This window comes from Pteropus medius, unplaced genomic scaffold (genome assembly GCF_902729225.1).
Source record: "Pteropus medius unplaced genomic scaffold, Ma_sr-lr_union100, whole genome shotgun sequence".
Lineage (NCBI taxonomy): Eukaryota > Metazoa > Chordata > Mammalia > Chiroptera > Pteropodidae > Pteropus > Pteropus medius.
In genome coordinates this window covers 201,973-225,656 of record NW_024349505.1, presented here as the reverse complement: position 1 = coordinate 225,656, position 23,684 = coordinate 201,973, and the positions used below count along the sequence as shown (strand labels likewise).

Here is a 23,684-nt window from a genome sequence, read left to right as displayed (position 1 = left end):
CCCGAGAGGGAGCCAGGCCTTTGAGCGATAGCACGCCTGTCCCTAGGACTTGCTATTCTCTAATAAACGCTTATTCTATTTAGTCCGACTCCTGTGTCAGTCTTTTGGCTAAGCAGAGCAGGCAGCACAAGCTCCGGACTCATTTGCCTGCTGGTTTCACTGTCAGGACAAAGAAATTAAAAGTAAGCCACCATTTATAAGGGCAAACTTCATTACATTTGAGAACAGGTCGGCCTATATTAAAAGATATTTATTTGTAAATTTCTTCATTAGCACTTGTTCAGGCGAATCTATTTTATTTACATAATGTAAAGCTGTCAACAGATTAGGAAATTCCCAGCATTTATAATGACTCTCTTATTCACTGAAATCAGAACAGCATGTTCCCTTTGTTAGATTTCACTTTTATTTTCAGTTCTAGATTCCTGGGTAGAATGTTTATGTATTTCTTTAATTAAAAATGTTTAAAATTTACAGTGCAATAGCATTAGGTTAGTACTAAAGTTGTTTCAGCATTATTACTTTCAGAGAAAGAATTTTTTTTATCATAATTACCCTCAAGGGAAAAAACACTTTAAAGTTGATTATTTAATAATAGGATATTGAGAACATATCACTGCTAAAGAGATCAAAGTCCCAAACCAGGAACGGGGTGAAAAACCCTCACACACTTACACCTTGCTTACTCATTGAAAGTAGGAGAAACTAAATAACTAAAGATAGTAATGGCCCTATGTGTCTACCTTGTCCCTTTCCTCAAACATTTTCTTCTTATTTCTGTCTCTAAAAGAGTATTTGGTGAGAAAATATATTTAGATAAGTTGGACACTGGAAAGAAGAGAAGAGTTTTTGTATAACATATTTAGGATATTCAAAGGGTTAGAGGGAAAATGTAAGGTATGTTACACTATAAAAAAATTGGGGTGCAGTTTTAAAATAGAGTAGGCCCAAGTAGATAGATTGACTCCATTTTTGTGAGTCAACAAAAATTTATTGAGCACCTACTATTTTCAGGTGCCCGGCTGGTACTAGAACAATGCAGTGAACAAATATATATAGTCTTTATTCCTATATAACTTAGAATTGTTACACGAAAACGATGGCTTTTTAAAAATCAACAATTAAAGTTGTATAAAATGCCACAAAGAAGACATATTGATTCACTCCAGGCCCTGAGAGTTCTGATCTCAACAATCATTATTAGTTGAAAGAACTTGGGAATCCTAGTCAGTTTAGAATTTCTTAGGCCGTGGTCTTTAAATTGGGATATGTGTTCCCATGGATGAACTTACCAAGTCTTTACAAAGATTTAGCCATGTGTAAGTGGAACTCAAATATTTTTAAGGGAATTAACAATCCGATGTTGTATTTTCATATGTAGTTTTCCCTTAAACTGATCCTCTTGAAAACAAGAGTTTTTAGGTTGCCAGTTCTCTTCTATCTTCTCACAAAGTTTCTCTCTTCTTAGAAAATACAGGTTCGCCTCTTACCCAACTTGGGTTTTAAAATGGTGTATTGACCCTAGGTATAAAATCTTCCTGAACAATTAGAAATATTCATTGTTAGTGTTGAGAAAAATGGATGACTCCAGTATCTGCGTATAAAGCTGCCAGATAAAATATAGGACACCCAGTTAAATTTGAATTTCAGATAATCAATGAACAATGTATTCAGCAAATAATGCTTTACATGGAACATACTTATACTGAAAGATTATGTGTTGTTTATCTCAAATTTAAATTTAAGTAGATGTGCTGTATTTTAATTTGCTAACTATGGCAACCCTAACTGGGGAACAAAAGTCTTGTGGTTTCCAAGTCACCAATTTAAAGAAAATTGAGTTGTCTACTGATAACTGATCTTTCAGAATAAAGATCACTAAATGAGTTTTGGGCTATAAAATAAATGTTTAAAAAATTGTAAAAGTTAATTTAATAACATCCCTTCTGGGCCTATCTACTTATTTATGTAGATTTTTCAACACTTAATAATCTTTAGAAATGAAAAACAGGAACAGAAACTATGCTAAACCCTATCATATTCTAGTAATAGGTGATATTCATGAACACACACTTGAATAAATTGTTAAAATATAACCTGCAACCCTATTAAGATTGCATTTGAAGTAGGATTTTACGTCAACATTTATAATATATTTATATTATTTAATCAATTGTTTAATAAGTACTGAAAGTAATATGTGATAATGCAATCAAGGAGAAATTTTTCTTTAGCGCTTAGAGCCTATGATCACAAAATAAGTAAAAAAAATAAATTGTATAAAAATTAAATTTCAGTCTATAGCCATGCCACTCTGAACAAGCCAGATCCTGTCTGACCTCGGGTCTGGTTAGTACTTGGATGGGAGACCACTTAGGAAGACCCGGTGCTGTAGGTGTAAAAAAAATAATAATAATTTTTAATTTATGCATACATTGTTTCAGAAATATGTGCCAGAGTGATCATAAAGATGTTCATTATGAACATATATTAAAATTCTGTGGGAGGGAGTAGAACGTTCAAGGACAAAAGGCAGTGATATAATATTTCCAATTATTAAAGATGAGCTGATATATTAATTGTTGAACAGATGACAGTGAGTATCAAATGGCTGTAGTATTTGTAATTCATTGTATATGTTTAAAAGAGCGGAGGATCAGTTTTATTTTAAAATATCTGTCTATATTTTGTATTTCCTTTGCAATTATGACAACTTTTATGTTTTAATATCGAGTTAAAAACGTGCAGAAGAATAAAGTTTTCCAAAACTCTTTTGGTGGATACATGATCAACAGTGTATAAGGACCACAAAATGTTTTTGATCTTCCAAAGATGAGTTGAAAATAACTTATAAAATTTTGAATTAAGCAGGTTCAAAAGTATATTGACTTGGAAAAAAGGGGGAAAAAACAAAAACAAAAACAAAACACAAAAAAATTTATTGAAATCTCTACATGATAGACAAACTTAATCTTTGTGATATAATGCCATCTGGAGCTCTTCCAGGCTGTATTGAATGGAATGGGCATCCTTCTTGTTTCCACAGGATAATGATGAATTCAGGAATAATATTATGGGTTCTGCCTTTAGTTCCTGATTGTCTTTGATATACTGGAAGACAGGAAAGTCAGGTGAGCTCTCCCAATTCATCTGTTTCCCTGGCACTGTCTCAGATGAAGTTGCTTAAATTTACTGCTTAGCCAAGGAATGTTGAGGAAAATATGGCCGTGCTCTTAGACTCAGACTTCGGGTTTCCATGAGAATATCCCCTATGAGACAAAAGGTGGAATTTTTTATAGCCAACTCTGCCCTAGTTGTAAAAAAAAGAAAAAAAAAAAACAAAAAAACAAAAAACCCACCCAACCAAAAAAAACCCGTTTCTATATAGGAAACCAATGAGGTGATCTCAATCTTTGAAACAGTAAAAATAAGCTGAAAAAAGAGTCATGTGAGTTTTACATGCCTCTGCATTTCTATTTATTCCTTACTTTCTCCATTAGAACAAAAAGTAAAAATTAGCAGAAGGAATTCACAAAATTTCATGTTTTGTTTTTTTCTTTTCTTTCTCTTTTAATATATATGGGAGATGGACCTTTTCCATTCAGGTTATCTTCTCTGCACCGTTACCACTATTTCCTCTGACCCACGAACAATGAACCAAAGGTCTTTCAGTAAATGCCACGCCCATATACCACAGTTAAGAAACAGTCATGCTTTTAGGGTCATGGAAATCCCCGAGTGGGTTTGACAGGCCACTGATTAAGGGGAAGTGTGTGTGGTTATTACCGCTGGAGTTCCCCTACGTCCTAAGAGGAAAGCACCAACCAGTGGGAGGAGTGCAGAACACCAGGCGTGTCGGGTGTATGTAGGTGGGGGTGGGGAGGGCGAAGTGAGACATTAAAAGACAGTGTGAGACTGTAGCCGGCACGGAACAGCCGGGGCGACAGGTGTCACCCGAGAAGACACGGCAGGCAGGTCTTGCTAGCGCACATCGGCCTCAGGGCAGCAGGTGGGTGACGAGCGCTGCCGCGAGGCTGTGAGCGCGCGCGACGCCCTCCCCACACCCATCGCGCCCGGGCAGGAGCCGCTTCTGCTGCTGGGCGAGAGGCGCGCGGGGCGGGCGGCGGAGGACGAGGGCCAGCGGGGAGGCACGGTCACCGAACACTGCTCTAGGGCCCAGAGGTCAGCTCCAGGTCGGCCCTCGAGCAGACTGGGCTCAAGCAAAAACACTGGGTACCTCGCAAGCGTGGGCGTCTTTCCCCCCGCGCGCTCGGCGCTCTCTGGGCGGGTCCCCGCCGCCCTGGCCCCGGAGACTTTGCGGCCAGCCAGCGGGGAGGCGCTGGGCCGCTGGGCTCTGGGGCGCGTGAGGGTTCTGCCCCGCCCGCCCTGCACTCGCCGACATTCACTTTCGGAGTGCTTTGTCGCCGGGGGCTCAGTTATGGGGAGAGGCAGTGAACTGGGGATGGGGAGGCTTTGATATTTGGTTTAATTTGCTTGCCAAGAAGTATCACCGGGTCTTTGAGTGTGCTAAATAAGCTTCAGAATAGAGCCTAAAGCAGAGCTTTGCATAATGACTCAGTAAAATATTTATTTAATGAATAAATGTAGAAATGTCCCCAAGTGGTGGCAGAAGGACAGCTGGTTTTTGATTCTTTTCCTGGTGATTGGCAGGGAAATCCAGTAGTGCTCTTAATTAGTAAAGTACTGGGGGCATTTGGCTGGTGCTAAAGTAACTAACAGTAATATTTCCTCTTTATTGCTAACATCAGGTGTTGCTAATACCTAATCATGCTAGGATCCCCTCCGAAGAATTTTCAGGTGTTTTTCAGGTTTAATTCTCAAAATCTTAGGAAGCAATTACCATAAGTAGCTCCACTGACCATGAGGAAACTCAGGGAGATTGACTTGCCTAAGGTCGCCACCCCCTACTCTCCCGCTATGGGAAGACTGAATGGTGTTGGAAACTCCCCCAAGATGTCTGACTCCAAAGCCTGGCATTAAACCATCACTGTGCAGACTTTGGGTCAATATAAAATCGATATCCTTAATACCATGCAAATGAGGGTATGGTGGTCATGTGAGGGGAGGTCTCAGTCAAGTTTGCTAAAATTCACTTCTTCAACAAAAGATCTTAGTGTCTACATTATATGCCGGGCTGGGTAGATGTTGAGGTTGGGAAGGCTGTTACAGAGCAGAAATAGAGTTCTGATCTGAGGGAGCTCAGGGGGAGGCAGAAAAAAAGGCAAACTTACATTGCAGCGTCAGAAACATGGATATGCTAAGTGCCCAAGAGGGTAGTGACACCCAACAGCCCTGGACTCAGGGAGGCTGACCACTGGAAATGATAGAGTAATAAGAGAGCAGGTTGGGGACTTGAGCCAATCTGAGAAGGAACCACTAGAAAGGAATTCCAAGAGCGTGGCAACAGAGAAGCCAAGGGAGTAGAGCATTTCTAAGAGGAAGTGAGCCCCGGTGTCAGACACAAAAATTTCCACTGGTTTTGGCAAAGAAGCGATTGGTGTTAATAATATGGAGATTAGTTTTAGGTAGTGTTGGCTAATGCCAATTGTAGTCGGAGACCTTAACCATAGATGCTTGTTAATTCACTTGGCTGTGAAGAGATGGTGAGAAACATGATAGTTGTTAAAGTGAAAAGTGTGGTTCAAAGAGGAATTTTTGGTTTGTTTTTATTTGAATGCTTGGACGAACTTAAGCATGCTTGTTATATTGAAGGAAAAGAGCGAGAGTGAGAGTTGAACAGATGAGGGGGATGGGGTTAAGATTTCTGAGGCTGTAGGAGGATGGGACCTGTAAAGGGGCAAGCATTGTCATCTGAGGTAGCAAGTAGGTTGTGAGTGAAAAAGGCGTGGATTTGAGAATGTGAGGGGATTACTGCTCAGTGATGTCTCTTTTCTTTGAGAAACAGAAGGCAGAGCCATCTACCAAAAGCAAGATGGGGGAGTGGTGGAGAAATTGGAGGAAGGTATTGAATGTTTAGAAGAGTTGTATAGGACAGTGGGCTAGGAAACTGACCAGGGTTAAGTGGAATTGTTAGGGATGGTGAAGGGCCAAGCCTAGGTGGCATGTGGAATCATGCTGGTCCCAGTCTGCAGGGTTGCAGGTCTTCTGCAGCAGCATTTTGGAAGTCAAAATGTTGGAAATGGTTAAGATAGAGTTTAAATTGATCCAGGGTTGGCATCTTGGCTTTTTTTTTTTTTTTTTTGGTCTATTTATCGTATAACTGTTGCCTAAATTTTCACAAACACTTGCCTTGCTTTCACACCAAAGCTTCTTTAATGTAAGATTTATGCAAGGGTTGGCAATCTCAAATGCATAGGGGCCAGGGAGGTGATATAAATGAATAAAACTGTGGGTGTCTCTTTTAAACAAAACACACTTTGTTTACATATGTTAACATGTAAGAATATTCTTCCTTTCCAGAAAGAAATGTGATATGCTCATTTTTCTCTAAACATGTGTCTCTTTGTCTACCTTTCATTTTTGTGACTTTGAACAGGCACACGTATTAGAATAATTTCACTTTCCAGATAACTCTACTGTAAGAAAAACAGTAGTGCCAGCTCAGTGACAAATAGCAACTGCCAGTCTCCAGGAGTCAAAGTGTAATGTCAAACTGGAGAGCATGTGCCCTCCCTGAAGGGTACAGTCACTGCTGGGGGCTGGCTGATTGCTGCCCTGCAGGAATATAGGCCCCGTGTGGCAAGATCTTCTGATCTTTCAAGAGAAGCTTGGAATCTAGGATGTTATGAGAAATCTTTTAACTTTTAAAAAATGGTCGGTAATTAATTAAAACATTTCAAAATACTGTGGTCCAAGATAAACTTATTTGGAAAGCTGGCAAAATTCAAACAAGGCATGCAGATTAATTAACAGCTTTATATCAATATTAATTTCCTGGTTCCAGTAATCGTACTATGGTTGTTTATGTAAGATGTTAACTTTGGGGAAGTTGAGTGCAAGGTATGTGAGAACTGTTATTTTTGTAAGATTCTCTAAGTATAAATTAACTTCAAAATAAAAAAAAGTTAAAAAAATTAGTAAAATACTGTAGTACATTTCTGTGCAAGCCAAACATAATATCTCTGCTGGCTTCCAGTTTGAGCCCTCTGGTTTTCGTCTGGGACTTCCTGGCCTCTGCCGTGCCTAGTACAGCACCCTGTACATGGTAGACAATTAGTAAACACTAGAGCTCTATTTTGGAGAAAATGTTTTTTAAATATCATTGTGTTACTTCTGTGAACTATTTGACTTTTAAAACTGTCTTTTTTTTTTTTTAACAGGTTTTGCAAAGGAAGTGAACAGTTCTACTTCTAGATTTTTTCCAGTTTTTTCTGTAAATCAAAACAGCTCAAAATGGAGGCCTAAAATCCTAAAAAGGGACTTAGTCTAATCTCCGGGAGGTAGTTTTGTGCATGAATTAAACAAATTAAGTAGCTAACTAGAGTTTTTGGCATCCAAAGAATGTTAATTTTAAAAATATCATCTAGTTACATAAAATATAACTGTAAAGTAATAATGAGTTTGATTTTGAATTTGATTGTGGAGAAGTGATTGTACCTGGGACACATTGTTGAAGCACTCTTCAAAACTGGTCAGGAAATCTCCCACTGGCTGCTGTGTAGAATAGAAAAAAAGTACCTTTGTTTGGTAAAATTTAAAAATGAATAACAGCTATCTAAAACAAAAAGTCAATATTGACCCTTTGCTAAATTAGAGAAATGTGCAAATAAGACCTTTGACATGTTAAAAGACTTCTACAATGACAAAGAAATGTCAAGAACAAAACTTTTTGATAGGTACAACAAATTTAGACAAAGTAGGAAAGATGAACTTGATGACTGGTGAAGAAATTAACCATTGATAAGGCTATTGGTATTTTAAAAGTCTAAAATTTAGTTAAAATGAGCTATCTCTGAGAATGACAAGAATAAGAATGATGGCTGGTGGTTACATTTTGGTAATCTGAACAAACTTATTCAGAAAGAAAATTTTACAGAGACAGTAATTAACACCAAGAAGGTTTCGATAATAATGTGTAAACTTTTTGGCCAATGAAAGGAAAACTGAAATTAGACATAATAATTTACTTTTGAGGGAAATAAACACTAGTATTGAATATTTCTCCCACCACCTGGAAACGAAGCATTAAAGTCTGTAGTAGAAAATTCCAATGTTAAAAAAAATATATTTCCCAACATCTGTGGGACCCAGGAAACCATTTTGCAAATCACTGCTAGAAAAACCATGATGACTTGTTTATTGGTCATTGCTGATATTATTGATGCAGAATCTATTTTTTAATAGTCATGGTTGAGATCATCTGAATTTTGAGAACTCCACTGTTCAAAAGGAGTGGATTGTGACGAAGTAAATTTATTTATTTTTTGGTCTTGATAAATTTCAGTTCAAGCTATGCTATCTGTGAAAAAAAAAAAATTTCTGACCAAAGTCAAGTTTGTACAATTTGGATCTCTATTTTGACCTACAAACTCAGCACTCTGAGTTTGTTTTTAAAAATAAATTCACTATCAGAGTAGAAGATTTGATGTTGGCTCTACACAGAACGAAGCTGAGTTTAAAAGAGCATTGAGCAAATACATTAATCTCTGATTACTTAAAATAGGTCTAATTTACTGAGATTTAATAGTATCACTATTACTAAGTAACCAGGTTCCTATCTATGGGAAATAATTATTATTAAATAAATCTTAAAACTAACCTTTAAGATGTATCAGCCAATTCTGTTACTATTTAAGCTCTTTATTGGGAGGAAAATTTTAGATTTTGTTCTATTAAAATGATCGTAGGAAGAAAAAGTACCTAATTTGAGCAAGATTTGGGATACACCATATTTCATTGAATCTAAAATGCCATCAATTGTAAGACACACCATTATTTTATGTACCTCTAAGAAATAGAAATGCTGCTAACTAAAATATGATATGCCATTAATTGAAAGATACCTCTCAATCACAGAGATATTAAAACATGCATCTTAGAAGCAGTGAAATATGGTAACAATTTCTTTTCCTTTTTTGAGGTAGGTCTTATGCTTTTTTTTTTTTTCCTGGCTACCAAATTTCACAATTTAAATAAGGTGAAATAAAAATAGTTTGAATATTTTTTCTGTAGAGTACTTACAGAGCATAACTTTCCACCATGAAAACAAGCCAGCTGTGTGAGTCAGACATTTTATCTTTAGGCTGGCCAAATGTCACTTAAGCATCCTAGTAGAGAAGTTTACCTACCTGTGGAAATGTCTGACACTAAATGGCATTTTGATGACCTAAAGCACTCTATACTTTTATGAAAGGTTTTAATTTTCATCACAAGGTTCTGTAGCATCATGTTTACATTGTACAAAGATTATACAAAGGTGCTCTTGTGCATAATTGTCCCTTAATATGATCAGTATAGGATATAAATCTCTCCATACTAAAACCCTAACTGCATTGGAGGAAAAAAATGGAAGGTTTCCCATTCTAGGTGTTCAACCTAGTGCTAAAACTTAAAAAAAAAAAAAACCAAAAGCCATGCACAAAACTACCTCCCCAGAGAAAGGCTAGTCCCTTTTCCTCTCCATCCATTTCTTTATGAATATAGTAGAAAATAGCGTATTCTTGTCAAATTTGATGAAAAGTGCCAACATGTTTGAATTGAAATATGACCTTTCATGTGAACTGTATCGAATGTCTACGTATTCATTTTTCCCCACTGGTGTTCCTGTCTCAGAGAGGAGTCTTGCTCGTGCTGGTTTTTATTACACTGGTGTGAATGACAAGGTCAAATGCTTCTGTTGTGGCCTGATGCTGGATAACTGGAAACAAGGAGACAATCCTATTGAAAAGCATAAAAAGTTGTATCCTAGCTGCAGTTTTGTTCAGAAACTAAATTCAGGTAGCATTTCGGGAGCCACTTCTCAGTTTACTTTTCCTTCTTCAGTAACAAATTCCACACAGTCATTTCCGTCAAGTTTGGAAAACAGTGAATATTTCAGTGGCTCTTTTTCAAGCTTTCCGTCAAATCCAGTAAACTTTGGATCAAATCCTGTAAACTCGAGACCGAATCAAGATTTTGCTGCCTTGAGGAGAAGTTCCTACGGTTATGCAATGAATACTCTAAATGCCAGATTACTTACTTTCCAGAAGTGGCCATTGACCTTTCTGTCACCAAGAGACCTGGCAAAAGCAGGTTTTTACTACATAGGACCTGGAGACAGAGTGGCTTGCTTTGCCTGTGGTGGAAAATTGAGCAATTGGGAACCAAAGGATGATGCTATGTCAGAACACCTGAGACATTTCCCAAATTGTCCATTTTTAGAAAATCAGTTTCAAGACACTTCATACACTGTTTCTAATCTGAGCATGCAGACCCAGGCAGCTCGTATGAAAACATTCTGTAATTGGCCCTCTAGTGTTGCAGTTCATCCTAAGCAGCTTGCAAGTGCAGGCTTTTATTATATGGGTAAGAAACTTAATCTGATAACAATAATAAAATTCAACATGTTTTGTACATTTTCATGGGAAAAATGTATGTATTCATAAGTTTTGGTCCAAAATTAATTTTAGGTCACAATGATGATGTAAAATGCTTTTGCTGTGATGGTGGACTGAGGTGTTGGGAATATGGAGATGACCCATGGGTGGAACATGCCAAGTGGTTTCCAAGGTAATTGTTTTGAAATTCTCTTTGCAAATATGTGGAACTATCATGAGGTGGGTTATATGCGTTAACCCTATAATCAGTCATTACTTTATTCTTTGTTTCAAAAATACATTTGTGAATAAACTTAAGATGGATTACTTAGAAAAATAATTACTTAAAAGGTTTTGATGGAAATTTAAGATAAAGAAATGGGTTTATGGCTTTTTGTGTAATATATATTTAAAAACAGTATAACTCACTATAAAACCAAAATTACATGTTGTAGACAAGTAGAGACAAAAAAAAAATTAAATGTTCAGAATTCATAACCTAAAGATGGCTACAGTTACCATTTTAGTGAACATCCCTTCAGATATCTCCTTATGCACATGTACATAATTGTATACAATTTTATTACATGAATTAGATATTATATGTAATGTTTTGAAACTTTTTTCAATCAACATTATATCTTGGACATATTTCCATTCATTCAACATTCAATAACATTAATTGATGACCTATTGCTAGGCATTGTTCTAGGTACTTAAAATACTCAGTGGGACAAACCCCAAGACTCCTGGTCTCATATGACGATTTTATAGCAAGAGAGGGCAGATAATAAAAACTTAATAAATAAGTTACGTAGCATGTTGGAAAGTAGTAAGTGCTATGGATAAAAAGAAAAAAGAAATCAGGATAAGGGAGATCAGAAGCACCAAGCAGGTTACAATATTAAATAGGGTGATCAGGGTAAATATAGACCCATCTCATCTGTTTTCATCACTACATGGCATTTTATTGTTATGTCTTTCGCTTTTGATTCTATACTTGCTTACACTCTTCTTTTTTAAAAAATCAAAATTAGATGGCCTATATGTTTCTCATGGTCAAAACTTTTAGTATTTTGAATGTTGATTACTAAACTTAATAAACGTATTTTTTAAATATACCATATCTTCATTTATAATAACTTTGTGCTCCCCAAATATTTCAGATTTCATATTCAGATTTCAAAAATTATGAAGGTTAAGAACAACTTCCATAGTTGTTTTAAAAAGTGCTGCTAGATTTCCATTGTGCTAATTTTGTAAATGTATAAAAGGATGTTAAATTGGCTTTGATAGTGTCATGAATTCATTTTGTCCTGAAATTTGACAATGGTGGTATATTATCTAGGAAATGCCAAACTTGTAAATATCTATCTTATTAGAAAATGTTCCGCTTCCTCATTCTTTCTCTCTTGTCCCTCTTCGTATATTTTCAGCTTTTACACATACAAAGCTTATGTATGACTAGTATAATTAGGGAACTTGCTACCCATCTCCTTGGCTCTGTTCTTAATGTTTAGAGTGTTTCTAGGAATCTTAGAACAGTTGAAGAGAGTAACTAGAAGGTCTGAGTGAAGAGAGTCTTACCCATCTACAGTCAGCTGAGAGACTCGTGACCCTTATTCGCTTTGGCCTTGGCAGAGTACCAGCGATGGCCTTCCTCTTGCTTACATCATCTTGCCTTTGACTTTAGTATCTCTTACCACTTCTCATATACTCAATGAATAGTCCAGTGGTTATATGAATGTTTATGTTCATTTGAAATATTTAGCAGTCTACAAATGGCCAGATTAAAATAACTCCCTAAACTTAATTTTGTTTACATTTTAGGTGTGAATATTTGATACGAATTAAAGGACAAGAGTTCATCAGTCAAATTCAAGCCAGTTACCCTCATCTACTTGAACAGGTAGGGATGGTTTGTTTTATTCATTTTTTAATCGTTCATTAGCAACAGATGAATTATTTTCTAATACAGAGAGTAGTATTTTAGTGCAAAAGCAAGAGTTGCTTTAAAAATACATTTTCTTTTTTATAATACCCAGCCATGATCTTAGAGAGTACTATTCTTTGGACAAAACAAATCCAGAATTAGAAACTTCTTGAAAAATAATATTTAACTTATGTTTCTCTCTAAGTATTTTTCTAATAAAGTTGCAATAAATTAAATTATTCAAAGAAAAAAATTGGGTCAGATAGTAGCATTTAATGTTTTACTATATTAATTTTTCTTAAAAAGATTTGATAAAGAGAATTGTGTTGCTATTTTTAATCTTCATAGAAAAGCAAATAAGAACTTATGCAATAGTTTGAGAGTCAAACACTTTCTTGCCATAGTAACTGATACAGGGTCCAGCTTATCCCAAAGGAAGACCCAGGAAACATAGATATTTGGGATGAAAGGCAAACAATGATTGTCTCATAGATCACTGAAAAGGTGTATCCATTCTCTTGCCTTAATAAAAATAGATTTTATTTGTTAATATAATAAAAGAAACTCATTTAGTTTATGGCTTGGAGAATTACTGTTGGATGTAAATAAAATATTGTTTTGACATAAAAAATTATTTTGCCAGTAAGCAAGTCAGTTTGCAATAAGTTGAATAAAAAACATGTCTCGCTCTTTTTTTTTTTTTGCAATGGATAGGATAAAATTTGTATATTTTAATTTTTACCTTTTTTCTGTAGCTGTTATCTACTTCAGACAATCCAGAAGATGGAAATGCAGAGTCGCCAAGTATGTATCATGATGATAATTGCTACATTTAAATTAGAATCACTTGGTACTATTAAGATTGAAATTTGATAATGGTAATAATGTACATTTGTGTTATGATATACTTTACAATGCATTTTCAAATACATTAAGTTGGTATTTCTCAAACTTTAGGGCATAATTGCCTAAGGAACTTTAAATAGTACAGATTTAAAAAATGTTACAGATTTCTAGTCTCTACTTTAAGAAATATTACAGATTGCTAATCTCTACTTTAAAACTATTGAATTGAATCATAGTATCTAAGAGTGGAACTTGAGCATCTGTAGTTTTCACAAACTACACACATGCAGCCTAACCCTTGTTCTCAGACCAGTGTGGGAACAGATAGACTATGACATTAGATTGCTCACATATTCTTTCTATGAAATGAGAGGGAACAAAATATTATTTCCCTTTTTCAATAGGGACCCTGAGACTCAGAGAGTTAAGTGACCTGTCACCTTAAACTTAAAAAGTGATAGGGTCCATATTTGAACAAGCTCTTCTATTCCATTATCTAGTGTTCAATTCAATTCAATAAATATTTATTGTGTATCCGCTATTCTGAGGAAAAAATAGAGAACAGAAAAAAACACAACTACTGTTCCCATGAGCTAATAATAAGGAACACAGACAAATAACACAGATAAGAGAAAGGAATGTGGTGGGAAAGTAAAGTGTGCTATGAGAATACATGAGGGACAGTTAACCTCAACTTAGAAGATCAGAAAAGGCTTCAGATAGGAGGAAGTATTTGTCTTATCACAGAATCAAAGGGAAGAGTAGGAATTAACCAAGTGACAAAAGGAAGAAAAGAATATTCCAGGCACAGAGAATATCACACGGAAAACTTAAATGACAAAGGAGAACAGGCACATTTGAAGAACTGAATAAAATTCTCTACAGCCAGAAATAGGATTTGTGAACAGAAAAATGAGTGAGGCAGTTCAGCTGTAAGAGAAGTCAGCACTGCAGGCAGAATTTGATCCAAGAGCCATCAGTTTGTGACTTCTGGGCTAGAGTATAAAACGTGAATGAATAAGTGGCCAGAAATGAGGGTGAAGAAATAAACAGGGTCCAGATTGTGAGATCTTGTAAGCCACAAGTGAATGTTATCCTAAGGACAATGGACTTGTTGATGGAATTTAAGGAGTATGACATAATCAGATTTGTGTTTTTAAAAAATCACTCTTGTTGCAATGTTGAATATGAACTAGATGGGAACAATATTGTAAGAGGCCTTTGCTGTAATAAAGGTGAGTGATGACAATGGCTTCCTTCAAAGAATGTGAAAAAAAAAATGTGAAACCTCATTTGTTCATTCAACATTGGAAAAAAGAACCTCAATCCTGGGTGAGAGGCTGATTCCCAACATTCTCTTTCCTTCTCCCACTCATAGTTATGCCAGATAATGCATATTTTGCATCTGAATACAATATTCCGTATTCTTATTACAGTGACTGAACATATATATCATTATTTTAAATTTAACAGAGTTAATGCAAATAGTGCCTTACATTTTGGGGGCTTTATGCTTTTGATATTGTAAAAATTTTCAATTTAAACAACACACCGACTATCTCAATATGTGTTAAATTCTTTATTCCATATAGTTGTTCATTATGGACCTGGAGAAAACCATTCAGAAGATGCAGTCATGATGAATACACCTGTGGTTAAAGCTGCTTTGGATATGGGCTTTAGCAGAAGGCTGGTAAAACAGACAGTTCAGAGTAAAATCCTAACAACCGGAGAGAATTACAAAACCGTCAGTGATCTCGTATTAGATTTACTTAATGCAGAAGATGAAATAAGAGAAGAGGAGAAAGAAAGGGCAACTGAGGAACAAGAATCAGGTACACATATTTGTTAGTACAGTCTCTATTTCCATAATGATTTGATGTCTCTGTATTGTAAGTTACTGAAAATATAGTCAACCTAATCAGATCTTATGTTTAGTATTCTGCATTTTAATTCTGAAAATTTCTTCACATTGAAATATATTTGAACCGCTTAGGAAATTAAAAATGTATATATTGAATGAAAATAATTTTTCCTGCTTTTTCTTATTTTATATTTGTACTCTGGGTAGTTGACTGTGTATGTTATTATTTATGGCATATTTTTGATTCCAGGCTGGTTGCTCACTTCCATTTGCTGTAAACTGGGGTGGGATCAGGGACAATGATTAATTTTAATATTAGTATAACAGTCTGTCTTAGCCTGTGACTATAAATTAAAGTACAAATTATGATTAAGTCTTCTACCTGCCCACATAAGAGCTGAGTTCCCTTTTGTAGTCTCCCTCTAGTAATTAGGAGAGTTCTAGGATACTGTTTCACATTCTCTCAAGACAAGTTACCCACGCCTTCCATATTAGCCTATTCTGCTACTCTGTTGCCTCTGCTCTATTGCCCTTCACAAAAACTCTCTTCCTCTGAGCCTATTCAATCTCATCTGGTTGCTGTGACTACTATCATGACTTTGGCCTTGACATCAAGAAATGATCTCTCCTTTGCCACTCTTTCCCAGCATGGACCAAATCTGAGAGTTGTTTCAACACAGTTTAAACCAGACTGCAACAAGCTCTTACCGGAGATTTAGGGATGACAGAAGGGCATTATGTCACAAATGACAATTGACAACTGTAACTGTACGTGGCCTCTCTTGGTGCCCCTATGCCCATCCTCATGAATCTCCCAGCCTAGCTTCTGGTTCATCTCTGTGTAGCTCTCACTAGCTCATACAAATTACTAGGAAAGTCCCAAGCATGTTTTCCCTTATTGAAGCTCAGGCCCTCAAATATCCACGAAGCCCAGAAAGAAAAAAGAGTATGCCCCTTATCCTTGTCTGAGGCCATCTTAGATCTATTTCTTTTCAGGATGATCGACTGTGAGACTGTCCACTCCATTCCTGGATAAACTTACCCTTGCCCATGAAGGTGGATTTGTCTTCTGGCCAACTCAGACAAACATATCAGACCATAGTAATACAACATCCTATATATTTACCAAAATGTGAATTATTCAGTCCTCCACACCAATTCAACAGCAACATAGTCCAAGTTCATCTTAGCCCAGTCAGTCAAGTTCTCTTTTCACTGTGAAGACCAGGCTGCATGTCCTTTCTGTAGTCTTCTCAGTCTTGGCCATTGGTCATCAGTGAACAACTGCTCAAAGAAGAGAACACCCATCTTCATAATTATTTATAGACCTCATGAAGTCTAGAGCTATTCAGCTATAAAATATTTATATTTATTCCAAAGAAAATCAACAAAGTTTCCAGAGAAAACCCCCAGTCAACAATATACAATGATTTGCATTGTCAAAAAGATCTCTTAACTTCTCAGCTCAGCATTATATCAATACCACCTTGAACAATATCTGCACATAATCTGTACACAAAAAATACTTTTTGAATGGGCGAATTAAAATACTTTCTACTTAGGTTACTGATTACTTTACACTTTCCCAAAAGCTGGGTATGTAATTTCTTGACAGGTGTATAAACAAAAAGGCAATTAAGGATATATTTGTCCAGAATAGAATATGCTTCAAAGGTATTTTCAAGTCTTCACCTCTTATAAGTCTGAATACAGTCTATGACTTTGAAATGAGACTTTTTTCCATAGCTACCAGCAATCCAACTTTAGAAATCTTAAGAATTTCAGAGAACGTATTACATTATGTAAAATGTAATTAGGAAAATTAATCTTAGAAGAATGAATATACTTCAACATCAAGTGTAAATTATATTTTAATTTTCTAATGCATCACTACTTGTCTAACATAATTTAACAGAATTAAGTTCTAATTCTTCTCCCTTCTGGCTATTACTTCTTTGTTCCTATTGCTCTTTAAATTACTAAGGCTTGGTTGTTCATTTGTTCAATAGATGTTTATGAAACACTGTTCTAGGTCCTGGTCTTTTTATTCTCAGAGCTTCAATTATCTTCAAAATATGTATCTCTAACCTTGACTTTTTGACTAAGCACAATTTTTTATTCTTCATTAAACGGTTCTATTTTTGTGTCCTATTACCTGACGAAGTCAGTGTTTCTAAAACCTGATAATCATCTCTCCCCAAATAATTCTTTAGACAGCCCAACTTCTGTCATTAGTTATAGAAATAGCTTTATGGATCATGGTAAAACTATATAATAATTAATTCATTAACTTAGAGTTATAAGTCACTTTCCAAAGAGATAATACAATTTCAGTTTCAAAATATACAACAAAACCTAGATCTCGAAGAATACAATGATCCTCTAGGACAGGAATGTTATTGACAGTGTGACTTAGTTTTCAAAATGCTATTAGTGACTTTCTCCTTTTATTACAAAATATTTAGGTAATCTTAATATCATATCGAATTTGGGGAAATAATTAAAATTTCATCTTAAAATTCAATTTTAAGGAATTTTGTGGGTGAATAATTTTTTTAAATGTTCATTTTAATTTTCTTGATTTTATTTTTCCCCAATTTGACTAGATTGAATTGAAATTTCAATTTTATTAGGTTCTAAATTTTATTTGGTTAAAGGTTTAGCAGTATTGCCATATGGTTGAGAGCACAGATTATGATGCCAACTTGCCAACCTACCTTGGTTCGACTTTTGCTAGTTGTGTGTCTTCTAGCAATTTACTTGCCACACCATGCCTCCGTTTTCTCATCTGTTAAATAAGGGTACTGGGATCTACCTTAAAGTGCTGTTGTGAAAATGAAATGAGTAAATACATGTACAGTATTTACTACAGTGCTCAGTGTTAGTCCTTATTATAAATAGTAGTAATATTAGGCAAGGGGATCAGGTACCCCCAAACCTAGCAATCAACTTCAATGCCTGATTATGAATTATGGTTGTTTTTCATTCAGTTATATGTGTAGGTATGGAAGAAAGTTTGTGAGCAGAATTTGAACATGTTTGTGTTTGTTTTTTTTGTTTTTTTTTTATAAAGATGATCTATCATATATTCGAAAGAATAGAATGGCACTTTTTCAACATTTGACTTGTGTGCTTCCAATTCTGGATAGTCTACTAACTGCCAGAGTAATCAACAAACAAGAACATGATATTATTAAACAGAAAACACAGACATCTTTGCAAGCAAGAGAATTGATTGATATCATTATAGTAAAAGGAAATGATGCAGCCACTGCATTCAGAAATTCTCTACAAGAAATTGACCTCACATTATACAAGCATTTATTTGGTAAGTGCTGGAAAATTACTTTCAAGAACTTTCTAGGTCAATTGAAAATATGCTCTTATTAATAATTTGTGATTATTGAAAGAATCCAATCTAATATATAAACTATTAATTGTACAAAAAGACTAAAAACTTTTGTTGCCTTGACATTATGACAGTTATTTATAGTATTTGACCAGAGTCTCAACCATTAGTTTAAAAGTATATATTCTGTAATTAAATATTAACCTTATTTGCCATAGTAATGCTTTTTTTTTTTTCTCCCTTAGTGCAACGGGACATAAAGTATATTCCCACAGAAAATGTTTCAGGTAAAGTAGTATTAATAATTTAAACTAGTAGAAAACATTATTTTTATTTTCTTGATTTTCATTGGAGGAGAAACAACAAATTGCTTTATTAAAATTTGTTTCTCTTTTTAGATTTACCAATGGAAGAACAATTGAGGAGACTACAAGAAGAAAGAACATGTAAAGTGTGTATGGACAAAGAAGTGTCCATAGTGTTTATTCCTTGTGGTCATCTAGTAGTATGCAAAGATTGTGCCCCTTCTCTAAGAAAATGTCCTATTTGTAGAGGTACAATCAAGGGTACAGTTCGTACATTTCTTTCATGAAGACAATACAAAATTTTAGAATGGATTAAATGTATTGTAATTTTAACTTTTATACTGATTTGGTTTTCTTAAGATTTTTAATTTATTTACAACTCAGAAAATTTTGTTTTACACAAATATAAATATATTTATATAAATATATAAAACGTATAAATATATTTTACATAGCATGAGAATGATAGGCTTTTGTTTTTGTGAACAAAAAATAGGGATAGCACTACAAGTATAATACTAAATCAAAATCTCGGTACTATTGAAATTATAAGTGAAGTAACATTTAAGATTTTTGAAATAACCTTTCAGAATTTTAAATATTTTGAAATTGTATTAAAGACCAAGAACATGGAATCTCTGCTTTTTTGGATCAGTGTTCTACACATAGGTCTTTATATTTGTCAAATAACTTTTTGGGGACATGGTGTTTTTGTAAAGAATTTGGTGAAGAACATTTTAATAAAGCTTTCAGAATTACTCTTGTTCTTAATATTTTTATTTCTATGATATTGAATAACTTAGTCACTCCCAGGCTCCTTCCATACCTCCTTAGGACCTATTGAATATAGGACTACAGTTTAGATCCCTTTCTTTAAGACGCTTCATCATTTACACTTGTAGAGCATGGGGGTGTCAATCATACATGGCTTTAATCTGTGGGATTCTATGGAATGTCTGAGATGAAATCAAATAATCCTTTCAGTAAGTTTGTTTATTCATTCGTATATTGATTCATTCAGGAAGTCTCATGCCAGCTCTATGTTTGAGAAAAGTCCCCAGTTTTATTCTCACCACTCTGGTATTAATTCTGGGACTTGGAAAGTACACTCGTTAGAGCCCTAGGAACTAACAGCTCTTTCTGGTAAATAAATTGTTATGTACTATCAATGCAGCAAAACCTCTTCCTTTGCATTACTTTTCAGTACTACATCCAATTCATAATTCTTTATCCTTTGTTTCCTATAGAGTTATTAGGACTTTAAATCCAGAAGTAACGCTATAATGGGAAATATTTTGGAGGGACAAGCAAAGGCCAATAATCTAAATCAGTTCTAGATGTTTGCTAGAGTTCTACAGAGAAAGATTAGGAACCAAGCAAGGGGGCAGAGAACACATTTCCTCATTCTGATGCTGGGAGACTAATGTAACTGATTTTGCCTCTCTGTTAAAAGGCTCAGTTGGTTAACCACATGTTAACCACAGGGTCCTCCTGGAGTACTAGGCTTAATTAATTGTAATATTGCTTAGGTGATTTGTAACTCAGCTATAGGATATTTAGATAGTACATGCCTTTTTTTTTGCAACATCTATTTTTAATCTGGTTCTTATTGCATTCTATACATATTTGAACTTTGCTTTCTCCATTGTGAAACTTGTTCATTTCTCATTTTAGTAATCTATAACTAATCAACTTATTTATTCAAGTATTTTATTCCCTAAGTATTAAATTGAAATTTTGTTTTAGAAAAAATATATCACTGTAGATAATACTGGTAGCTCCACCTCTGATATGTCAGGCAGCAATTTTGTATACTTGACATGCAGTAATTCATTTGATTCTCTCCAACTTCACTCTATGTCCAACCTGACCTTCAGTTCCCAGAATTGGTGGATAATTTAAACCTCAATACATAATATATAATAAGTGTAGTAATTTAGAACTTTGCAGCGGGCTTAATTTCATACTTAGCTCATCCTCGTTATAATTTTCATGCACTCTTATTTCCTTATAATATTAGCCATTATATTACTTGATAATATTAGCCATTAAGTTCCTTTGTGGACACAGGCAATATGATTCAACCATCTTTACCACCTTTTAACATCTCGCACATCATAGCTTACTAAATAAATTCCAGGCAAAATTATCAGATGTGATGTTTAAGGGATTCACTATTTTAAAAGCAACACTAACACGTTTGGAATAGACTATCAGTGGATTAGTATTGCTCATTGTTTTTTTGCTTATTCTTTTTAAAACTCTGCTTACCCCATCCTTCTAGTTGAGTTAGGCAAGATCTAATTTGCAGAGTTTGTGCAAATAATAGGTATTTTTTTCAAATTGTATGATGTACCTGCTCCTTATCAGATTCTGACATGGCCCTGCATAGTATTCAACCTCATTTTCTGCCCCTTTTCCCTTGCTCACTATTTTCCAGCTACCTTGGCTTTCTTCACTTTCTAAACATGACAAGCTCTTTTGCTTTAGGGTTTTTGACTGGAATGTTCTTTCATTCACTCTTTCCCTGGCAAATTCCTACTCATTGTTCAGGTCTCACTTAGCTTCAATGTTACTTCCTCAGAGAGGCTATCTTTGACTCCTATCCCTTAGACTGTCTTTCAAATGACTTTTTTGATTTTCATAACACTGATCACAATTTATATTTATACGTTTATTTGTTTAATGTCATATTCTATCATCAAAATTTCCATGAGAAAGAGAACCATGTGTTTTATTCACCAGTATATGTCTAGCACCTAGCATAGAGCCTGGTATAGGAATAGGCTCCTATTGAATAAATGAATGAATAAATGACTTTATGTGAGTAGGGGTGGGATGTGAGAGGGGATTTCTTCCTCCTTAATTACCACCATGGGTAAAACACTAAGGCATAATCATTGATCAAGAATCATGGGCTGAATTCTGTACTCCTTTAGATATAAGGAATTTTTAGAGGGGAAAGAGTAACCCAGTTAAAAAAAGATTCATGTAAGGAGGTGAAACTTGGAACTGTTCTATGAACGATGAAACAAGGTATTTCAATTTAGGAAAGAACATATTAACAGGCACAAATACGGGCTTTAGAATCTTAATAATAATGACATTTCTTAAACGTGCATGTATGAGGTATCTATATCCATTATCTTATTTTAGAGTCACTGTAATTTGAGGAAGACAGTATAGCACAGGGATTAAAATGCAGGCTTTGGGTTCAAATCACAGCTGAGTAATCTTGGACAAATTATTTAACATCTCTAGGCCTCTGTGCATTTGTGTGGAATGGGGATAATATAACAACTCAGGATTGTGGTGATTTTAAGAGTTAATATACATATAAGGTGCTCAGAATGAGCAAATATTATTAAGTAGATAACATTCTTGTTTTTTAAAGGTGAAAAATTGAAGCTAAAAGAGGTTAAATATATTGCCTAAGGCAGGGGTCCCAACCCCTGGGCTGCAACCATCTGTGGCCTGTTAGGAATCACGCCGCACAGCAGCAGGTAAGCAGCTGAGGGCTAGCAAGCAAAGCTTCCTCTGTAAATGCAGCCTCTTCCCAGTGCTAGCATCACCGCTTCAGCTCCACCTCAGATCATCAGGCATTATATTCTCATAGGAGCACTGGTCTCTGGTGCCAAAATGTTTGGGGTCTGCTAACCTAAGGTTTCAGCTGGTAAGTGAAAGAGTTGGGAGAACTCACATTTACTACTACTATAAATTGAAAGACACCTTAGGAGTTCTTTAGCTTAACAATCATCCTACCAAGATATTTGAATCACCTTTATAAGGAACCTCTCAGAAATGCTCACCTATCGGCTTTATTAACCTTAGTAATAAAGGTAAATATGACAACTTAAATCATGCCTAAAAATAGTGATCCAGAACAAATTCTAATTCAAATTAGCTTCAGTATATTACATCATACTATAATATGTAATGACATAATACTATATTCTACCATACTATTTTCTAAATATATGTAGACACTGTTTTGCAAAACAAATATACATAGAAAAGCATTGTTAAATTTAATAATAGTTTTTCCAATATGATTTTATCAATCAATAGATATTAAAGGTGTCAGACTATACTGTGGGCATCCTCAAAATATTTTGAAAGGTCTTTGTACTTGAAAATATTGGGAACCTCTGGTTCAAAATAGATCTGTGTTTTCTAATATGGTAGTCCTTAGCAGGCTATTGAGCACTTAAGAAGTAGCTTAGTCTAAATCAAGATGTGTGGTAAGTGTAGAATACTCAATAAATTTCAAAGACCTAGTACAGAAGAATATAAAATATCTCAAGATGTTACAGTAATAATATTTTAGATGTTGGCTTATAAATGTTATTAATTTCACTTCTTTTTACTTAATATGGTTAGTAGAAAATTTTAAATTATGTAAATCATATTACATTTCTATTGGACAGCACTGGTCTGGAAAAATATAATTGCCCTTAATTTTATCACTTTAAGACATTAGAGCTTCATCAGAGTATATACAAAGGTAACATGTACTATAAAATATTATTCTCTCTAGGAAGCTACTCTCTCCCTCATAGGCTCGGTTAAAAATCTCCTTCATGTTCCTTTATTGTCCGTGTTTGACTTTATGATAGCGCTTATCATATTGCATGGGATTAATTTCTTGGTCTCTTCTGCTAGTCTGTAAGCTCCTGAAAGAGACTGTTTTTATTCTCCCTGTCCTTAGAGTTTATACACATGGTTCGTACTCCATGTTTCTTGAATGAATGAAAGTAGTAATTTGTTCAAGGCCATATAACTAAAGGAGAAGCAGCAGAGATTAAAGCAAAACCTGCTTCATTTTAATGCCCAAGTTTTATACATTGTAATGTATTGCATATATTTGAAAGATTAGAATAATTTTGAGCAA

At 34.9% G+C, this 23,684-nt stretch overlaps 1 protein-coding gene across 1 annotated transcript; it reads left to right on the top strand.

The window, feature by feature from the left end:
• Nucleotides 1–3,813: 3,813 nt before the first annotated feature.
• BIRC3 (baculoviral IAP repeat containing 3) lies at nt 3,814–19,551 on the top strand. Its single transcript, XM_039881938.1, has 9 exons — nt 3,814–4,009; nt 7,302–10,485; nt 10,590–10,689; nt 12,327–12,405; nt 13,185–13,233; nt 14,868–15,110; nt 18,213–18,467; nt 18,734–18,775; nt 18,887–19,551. The coding sequence occupies exons 2-9, from the start codon at nt 9,615–9,617 to the stop codon at nt 19,078–19,080; spliced, it is 1,833 nt and encodes a 610-aa protein (XP_039737872.1). The 5' UTR covers nt 3,814–4,009; nt 7,302–9,614; the 3' UTR covers nt 19,081–19,551.
• The last annotated feature ends 4,133 nt before the right edge of the window (nt 19,552–23,684 follow it).